Here is a 9,236-nt window from a genome sequence, read left to right as displayed (position 1 = left end):
TAAGTAAAGGGCTATAGTAGCCTATATAGGCAATACATCTTTGCTAAAAGTGAATACTGACGAGGTCAAACTTAACACACTGTATAAACTAGTATCTTTGACTTAATAGTGATTTCAGGAAGCCATGCCATTACTGCAAATAATTCATAAAACACTCTACCACAAATACCGTTTTAAACAAATAATAGTAAATAATAACATCAGAAAATCATTTTAAATGAGTCGCTTCCTCTGCTTTTTGTGGCTAAGTTTTTTTTCCCTTCTTTTTCTGCAAGTCTAATATATAATTTGACGTCATTTCTAAAATGTGAGATATTTGTTTTTCATAGTGTCAGTTTTTCTAAGTGTATGTTATTTACCCAATAGACTAAATAAGCGTGCAATATATTTCTTTACATTTACATATATCCATATATATATATATACACACAGTGTTGTTGGTAACGCATTACAAGTAACGCGAGTTACGTAATCAGATTACTTTTTTCAAGTAACTAGTAAAGTAACGCATTACTTTTTAATTTACAAGAGAATATCTGAGTTACTTTTTCAAATAAGTGACGCAAGTTACTTTTTTTCCAATGTATTGATTGACAGCTCTGGTGTTGCCACGGTGACAGAATCAGAAGATGTTACTGTAGTTCAAAAATAAATATGAATATGCATTAATTCATCTCACTCACACACACACACAGATTCAGTATTCCTCAAAATGAATAAAAATAATGCAACTCAGAATATGACGCAAACCTGCAATAATTAAATGTTAAACAACACAAATATGCTTTATGTATTTAATCCCGTTCTATTTGCTTCTGAGCTCTGATGATCCAGTTCAAGCGTACTAATAAGCACAAATTACTCCAGACACACATTTGTGTCTTTGTTTATTGCTGAAGAGTGTTGAAATGTCTTCTTCTGTATTCTACTGTACTTTCCCTTCAGCCTGAGGCGCATTCATTTCACTTTTGCTGTGAAAGGCTTTTATATTTGCCAAAAATATAACTTGTTTATTTGAAAAACAAACAAGCTTAACCTATCCAGCTTTAAAAGTAACGCAAAAGTAACGTAACGCATAAAAAGTAACTGAGTAACGCAATTAGTTACTTTTTTATGGAGTAACGCAATATTGTAATGCATTACTTTTAAAAGTAACTTTCCCCAACACTATACATTTATAAATGCAATATATATATGTCTCAATAACACGCGGCATAAACCTGTGGTGTTGTTTTTTACAGTCTAGGGTCGTAAACCATCCAACGTGACGGCTGTTTGGCAAAGTTCAAAGGCAAGCTGATTCGTTTATTTATTATTTTTCTTTATAGCGATTTACGATAAATGCCACTATAGATACATCACAAAGGCACTCGCTTCAAATGAAAATATGCCAAAGAAACACAACACGCAAGCCGCTTTGCGATTTTATTGCGCACACGTCCGCAGAAACAAACGCTGGAGTTGAAGTCGCGAAAGTGCGGCAGCTGAAATCTCACCGCGTTCCATCCCGCGCTGTGAGCAGTCAACACACCGGAGCTACACCGGGGCCAATGTCTCTGTTTTTCTTGCTGTCTGTGCGTTTTGGCGACCTGTTTAACATCGTTCACACGAGGCGCTCGGATCTGAGTGTCTACACGGAGCAAACGAGGCGGTTTGTGGCGGTGTTTGTGGACGAGAGCGCGACGCCTGTTTGTATTTGTGTTCACTGCGACACGGAAAGTGACAGAGCAGGATTCCTCGTCTTTAAACACTTCTGGAGCCTTAAACATGCTGTCGCACTTCACTTCTTTGGCTTACAGAGTCAGTTTTAGTACTTTAGCCGTCTTGCTGTAGGAGAGCAGGAGGCCTAATCATCATCATCATCACCTTCATCACCCCACGCCTGGTGTTTATAGTCTAATGTTTCGGATTTAAACACATCTGTCAGTGCTTAACTTGCTCTTGGACACGATGAGAGGATAGCAACAGTGTTAAGGGTCTACGTTAAGAAGTTAGGATCACATGATGTGCGATATTCTCTTTTAATGCGGATGCAACTGATACAGATCGACTTTGGAAGATGTTGTAGGTGTTGTGTTAGCAACACAGGATTGCTGAAGAAAGTGCTTGAGGCATAGGCTAGAGTCAGTTGCCTTATGCAGTCCTTTAAGGCAATGCTACAGAGGTCGTATGAATGCATAAATAAGGTTAGGGCCACCATTTAAAGCTATGATGTGAACTTTTAGTATGCGATGCACTTATTAAGGAGATATTGAACTGTTTCTCCCTGGGTTTGCGAGGATTGAAGTGCATTGTAGGTTCACTTCTGTTGGTTTTTAGTGTGTGGCAGGCAGTGGCGTGTGCTCCAGCTCCCTGGAAATGAGAAGATGAATTGCGAGGAACAAGCTGTAGATTTGTGCAATGCTATAGATTTGTGCAATGTGCCTGACAACACTATATCACACGCTGTGGACGAGATCCTTCCCCGTGGCGGCCTCCTGCTGACGGATGGAGATCTGGGGGAACGGGACGCTACCGTCCTGACCAGGTTAAAAGACGTCCATCCCAAGGATGATGGCTCCTCTGAGCTCAATGCACCACATGGTCAAAACAACGGCTCCATTGCTGTGTCAGCCGACCCTGTTAATGGTCCTGCTGGCGATCTGCAACAGAACATAAGCACGTTTGAGGAACCACTGGTGAGCAGATGCTCTGTTGGAGATGGTGAGATGGATATCGGTGTGGATTTAAGTCAGGATGAGAATGGCGTTTTGGAATGCGAGCCAACGGCCCAGACTCAAAGTGAGGAAAGCGCCTCCAGTCGTGAGAACTCGCTAACATCAGAAACTGTCACAGAACTGCATTCACAGCAGCCTCCGGAAGAACGTGGTGAGGATGTGCCCTCAGAAACCACGTCAGCGGCTACAACACCAGGCAGTGGAGCTGGGAGTAAGCACGGGGCCAAAAGGGTGACCTTCCCGTCGGACGAAGACATCGTCTCGGGTGCGGTTGAGCCGAAGGACCCTTGGAGACACGGTAAGACCTTTGCAGTTCTAGCATCACTTTTGAACCATCAGAGCTGATCTCCTGCGGTCTGCATTGTTGCTCTGCTCTAAAAGCTTTGCGTAATTGTGCCCCAACTGTTCGGTTCCTGCTGAGTTGAAGCCAAGGCTTTGAACGTGGCTTCTGTTACCTGTTACGCTCTGAGCCATTCAGGCCTTTTCCTGAAAGCCTCCTGTGATCCGAGTGACGTTTGATCCGTAAGTATTCCAGGGTCATTCAGCGGCTCCATAACAACTGCTGCGATCCGTCTGAGCCCCGGGCCGCTGTCTCGCAGAAACCCCTCGAACTCTTCCGGACGGTGGGTATCGCGTGAAACACGTTCTGAGACCTCGGCATCTTGCAGGCCAAGTGCCGGTTCATCTCTTGGAAAACCGAGAGATCCAGAACCGCACGCTGTTGTGCTCGATTGGCTGCGATGTGTCAGATGTTTTTGAGCCAGCAAAAATATAACTTTTTTTTTCTAGGCCAAAGGTTTTCGAGGTGTGTCTCTTTTAAGCCTGCAGGGAATCTCCTTTGCGTATGTCGCACTGGTCAAGGTGTCGTCTGTCGCTTGTGTCTGTGGAAGCTCAACAAGTGAAACAATGACGCTGTTGAGACACAATAAACGCAGTGTTTGGTCTGGCAGCTGCTGTTTGTTTACTTAGCAGTGTCACATTATAAAGGCACTTGGAAAATGCAACGTGTTTAAAAATATTTGTCTTTGTACACAGTTTAGCCTAGTTTTGACATGGTTATTGTTTCCAGTCATCTACTGTACAAACACAGTTCAGTCAACTTTGTGTGAAACTTGACTTGAAATTGTATTATATGTGGTATAAATTATAATTGCGTATATATTGGGGGGCACATCTGTAATTATTTTACATTTAAAGGGATGGTTGATTGATTTCAATTTTTTACCTTTAGTTAGTGTGTAATGTTGCTGTCAGAGCATACACTTCTGTAAAGTTACAACGCTCAAAGTTCACTGCAAAGTTAAATTTTCTTTTAAAGGGGTCATATGATGCTTTTTTAAAGATCATTATTTTGTGTATTTGGTGTAACAGAATATGTTGACATGCTTTAATGTTCAAAAAACACATTCTTTTTCAAATACTGTACATTATTGTAGGTCCTCTATGCCCCGCCTCTCTCAAACGCTTCGTTTTCTACAAAGTCCCTCCTTCCGACAAGCGCAGTCTGCTCTGATTGGCCAGCTGACCCAGTGCATTGTGATTGGCCGAACACCGCAAGCATTCGTCAGAAATGTAACGCCCCTTACCATAATCGCGAGCTTCATCTTTCAAAACAAAATAAAGGTTACTGAAACCACACCTTCTTTCTTTACGTGAACATTTGGGCGCATTATGCTAATATTTCCACATAGTGAGGTAGATATGTGGGGGCGTGTTAGAACGAGCCGTTTTAGGGGGGCGTGGCAGAGTCTTAACTTTGATAAAGAATATCTCTTTGGTTTTGAGACTTTAGTCTTTGCAACTTCAGGGATCTTATCTATTCACAATCAGCTTGTAACACTCCAAAGAGAAAGGAAAACTTGAAATCGCATCATATGACCCCTTTAAAGAAATCGCTGTTTAAGGACTACAAAAAAGACTGGTAGGGACTACGACGAGCTTCTTCCGGTGTTTGTGACATCACTAACCCTGATGTTTACATAAATCTTGCCCCTGGGAACATGCATCTACCCGTAATGGTAAAGGGGGCGTGATATTTCCGGACAAAGTGCACTAGGCGGTTAGCGAATCACAACACACTGGGCCAGCTAACCAATCTGAGCCTGATTACGTGTTTCTGAGGGAGGGGCTTCAGAGAACCAGGAACTCAACCGGCCGCTTTGAGCAGAACGGAAACGGAGATGTAGAATAAAGGTAAAATATGTGAAATTAATGCATAAAAAAACAAAACAAGCATGAACACATTACACTGTACCCCATAAACACAATCAAGCCTTTGAAAAAAGCTTATCAACGACCCCTTTAAATATGAATGTTCTACATTAAATCAAAATGTAATTTGTAACAATTTAAAAATACATTAGTAGCACTTTAAATAACACAATTATACAATATGACAATGTCAATGCATTAAATATCTTGAACCATAAACAATAGTTTTACAGTAAACTGTTATTTTTTTAGCATTTAAAAAAAATTTTAACATTTAAAGTTGCTTAAAGCATAACGAATTATGGACGAACATAAACAATGAATAATTATGTACATTTACATTATTCTGTATAAAAAATAAAATAAGAAATGCGTTTAACAAATGTAATCATATTGTATGGTTTTACCTGTATTATGCAGCGTTTGAAAGATCATTAGTAATGTTTATTAGTTCAAAGTATTATCAGTTTACTTAGTATTCATTACATAATCCTCTTCGTGGAGAAGAGAGCTTTGAATTGCACATTTTAAAGGATCCAGGTCCAGCTATCCCAGGCTATTTGTGGTAGTGGCCTAATGTTTAAGTATCTGATTAGTAAGCACAAAGGTTGCTGGTTCATTTCCAAGTAATGTTGTCCCTGGAGTTCCAGCGATCCCTGTCCTGCTCCGCCACCATTGTGCCTTTGAGCAGGGCACAGTATGCTAGGTCACTTCAGCAGGACTGTCCTTGCAAATACTGTGAATTGCAATAGTTAGTTATGCTCTGAATTTTAAGCAACTTAAAATTAAAGTCTGTTCAACACTCTCTCCGCAGACTCATAGTTGTCACATAGTTGCATGTGGATTTTTCCCACAGCTTTTCATTTCTTTAACTTGCTTTCTAATAGTCTTTTGTCATTACCAATGATTAGGAGGGAAGCTTTTATGCCACAGGTGTTGGCTGGTCTTATTTCACAGTCTCACATTGTTCTGTTGGTTTTTAGGTATGAGGAAGTAGTTGAAGTCAGCTGCCTGTACTGTACGCTCCTATAATTTCCTTATATTCTAAGACTGAACTTCCCACTTTTGTAGCTTGGTTTCCTGCACCATTTCCTCAGACCCAGAGTCTTGGTCTCAGGGAAACACTACAGTGTTTGTGTGTCTCCTGTAAATGACTTCATGAGAGAGCCAGTGGATCAGATTAGAAACCAAGCTGCTTGTTCTGTTACTCTGTTGTGTTCGCACTTCGCAGTGGTGACTTATTACATTTTAAAATATAAAGAATATTTAATAACTTCTATTTGAATATATTGTAAAATGTGTAAAAATTTTTCCCAACCGACGCTCATTAACCGATTGTTAACCGTTAACCGACATGATTATTTTAAATTAGAATAGAGTTAAATTAGAAAGGATAAGTGTCTGTGACCCGTTAAAAATACTAACATTTGTTTCCCGGGGGTTCATTTACTTGCGCAAAAAGCAGCAAACAACAGAACATGAGGATTCACATGGTCTTCATATCACATCACGCACCTGCAGCGCTTCTGCGAGCGGAGAAAATCATAATAAAGCTAGCCTATATATATATATCTATCTATGTGTATATAACAAAATAGGCCTATACAAGAAACATATTTTTACTTAAATTAAGAAAATGAAAGAAAAACTGTGCAACAAGTATTATGCAGAGTTTCGGTTCATTTTTATGCTGCGCGAAAGGAAACCAGACGACAGAAAGCGGCATCCTATTTTTCTTTAGGCTTATTTTACAGAAGCACAAAGATTTGTTTTTATTGTGAATGTACACAAATAAAGGCTAATTTTTTACAATTCTGATTATCTTTGACTAAAAAGAGTAGTTTCTTCCACTGTTAGAAGGAAACAATTCAAGTGATTGCACCGGCGCTGCATGCGCGCACACAGTTAAGCATTGCTACCTTGACAATGCAACCTGTTCATTATCATAATAAAATACAGTCAGTCAAACATATGGAAAAAAAACACTGCTCAGTTTAAATATGTAGTAAAATCTGTGCTGTTAAATGTTATCACAGTATCGCCGTGATGTTATGCAAAACATTTTGTTTTACGTGGACATTGGAACGTGAGTGAAGTACATAATAAATAATAATTTGCCATTCAAATACATTGCGAATACGGAAACATTTGATTTTGTGTGGAATGAGAGACCCAACGTTGGTTTTGTTTTAGCCTAAATTAATTAGTTTTGGCTTGTCGTTTATATTGCTATAGCTTCTTATATTTTTTTATTCTTGTTCTTTTCTAAATACTGTTAATTGAAATGATGTGTTGTGGACTGAGGGCAACTAAAATAGCCTAGCTATGTTTACAGTGTTTATTATGATGTTTGTAAACATTTCGTGTCGGCATTAGGCCTATTTCTGAATGAAATGATAAAATGCAACTTATACACGACTTATGTTTTTTCCCCCTAAAAGCACATTTTTTATACGCGTAGTGCATTTTAACCATGCAGCAAACCTTTTTAAATATTTGGATAAATTACTGAATAATTAAATTACTTTTTAAACCATTTAACTGATTGTATTAATCGGTCAAAATTCTTACAGTCGGTTAACCGGTTAAACGGTTAAAATGAACATCTCTAGTTGTTTTGCATTTTATTATTGTTTTGCATCGTATGACGTGTGTGTATATATATATATTGTCCTGGCTTTTCTAAGCTCTGTCATTGTATTGGGCGGGTGTTTCAACTCAACAGTCCAAAACACGTTAAATAAAGCGCATGCATCCATAATAAAATGTGCCTCACGCGGCTCCGGGGGTGAAGAAAGGCCTCCTGTAGCGAATCCAATATCCATATTTGAAACGTAATAAACACTTCTCTCTCACTTCATCTAACTGTGGTACGTGGAAGATGTCGGTGTTGCGTGATTAGTGACGAACGTGGAGAGAGAACAAAACAAAATGCCGGTCACGAATTAGAAGCACAAAACGAGGATGTGTAAAGAAAAATGTCGGAGGATTTCGATATAAGCCAAGAGGAGACTGGTTTTCCTTTGCTAAAGTAAGGAAACTTTGCTGCTTTAAATTAGTGAGACTAGCATATCTCAGAGGTGTGTGCGCGACACATAAATCCTACGCCATCCACCGGAACGGCTTCCGCGTACGACAGTCAACAGAAGTGAGAGAAAAGTGTTTATTACGTTTGAAATATGGATATTTTTCTCAAAAAAGTGCATGGATTCGCTACAGGAGGCCTCCATTCACCCCCCGGAGCAGTGTGAGGCACATTTTATTATGGATGTGCACGCTTTATTTAACGTGTTTTGGACTGTTAAGCAGAAACACCCGCCCACTACAATGACAGAGCTTAGAAGAGCCAGAACAATTTTTAATATAACTCCGATTGGATTCGTCTGAAAGAAAAAAGTCATATACACCTAGGATGGCTTGAGGGTGAGTAAAACACAGGCTAATTTTCATTTTTGGGTGAACTAACGCTTTAATGTTAAATGAATTTAATTTGCTGCATCACTCTTATTGTTCTATAACCTCATATAACAAGATATTGAAGAGGCTTTTTAACTCTGCTGGTGGTTTCATTCAGGTATTTTTGATGTGTCTTAGCTAGGGAAAGGGCATGGGTAGCGTGGGTGTGTTTTTCTCTCTCTTAACACACACTGGCCCCTGTGACCGTGGCTCTACTGTGTGAATGACTTTGAGGTCCACCAGCATGAGGTGGTGTGAAGATCTATTTTGGAACGTATCGCTCAGATGTTACTGCCCCGTGGCATCCCTGAGAGCTCCACTCATGTTTGCCAGCGGCAACCAAGGCCCCTCCTGATATGACAGGGGGCTAGGGATATGCCTTTTTTCCCAAAAAGTATTCGTTTTTAAATTATATTTATTGCGGGAATACTTTGGAAAACTCATGGTGAAAAGTTAGAAAGCTTAGGGTACATTTACACGACAATGGTGTACTAAAAACAGAAAAGTCTTTCCTTTGTCATTTTGAAAAGTTTGGTGTGCAGATGACAACATTGTCAAAACAATCCCCATTCACATGGATCCACGACAACAACTAAAAGGGATGTCCCGATCAGGTTTTTCTGATCAGGTGCTCATTGAATATTGAGTTTCTGATCGATACCGGGTCCCGATCCAATTCTTGTATATTCCTAGTGTTTGATGCACAATTCAAGTACATTAAAGATATTAAAATCAATCCAATGTACAGATTTGTGCAGAGAGTATATATATATATATATATATATATATATATATATATACACACTCTCTCTATGTATATATATACACATTGTGTATAAATAGAGTGTGGGC

General features: G+C 39.4%; 1 protein-coding gene across 1 annotated transcript in view; it reads left to right on the top strand.

Annotated features, from left to right (window-relative positions):
- The first annotated feature begins 1,531 nt into the window (after positions 1-1,531).
- Positions 1,532-9,236, top strand: part of ppp1r37 (protein phosphatase 1, regulatory subunit 37) — a 45,441-nt gene continuing 37,736 nt past the window's right edge. The window contains exon 1 of the mRNA XM_016251689.1: positions 1,532-3,015. Within this exon, the coding sequence (XP_016107175.1) occupies positions 2,367-3,015 (649 nt within the window). The 5' untranslated portion in view covers positions 1,532-2,366. The remainder of the gene's footprint in view (positions 3,016-9,236) is intronic.

This window comes from Sinocyclocheilus grahami, unplaced genomic scaffold (genome assembly GCF_001515645.1).
Source record: "Sinocyclocheilus grahami isolate Dianchi unplaced genomic scaffold, SAMN03320097.WGS_v1.1 scaffold1067.1, whole genome shotgun sequence".
In the NCBI taxonomy this organism is placed as follows: Eukaryota; Metazoa; Chordata; class Actinopteri; order Cypriniformes; family Cyprinidae; genus Sinocyclocheilus; species Sinocyclocheilus grahami.
This window is presented reverse-complemented; position numbering and strand designations above follow the sequence as displayed.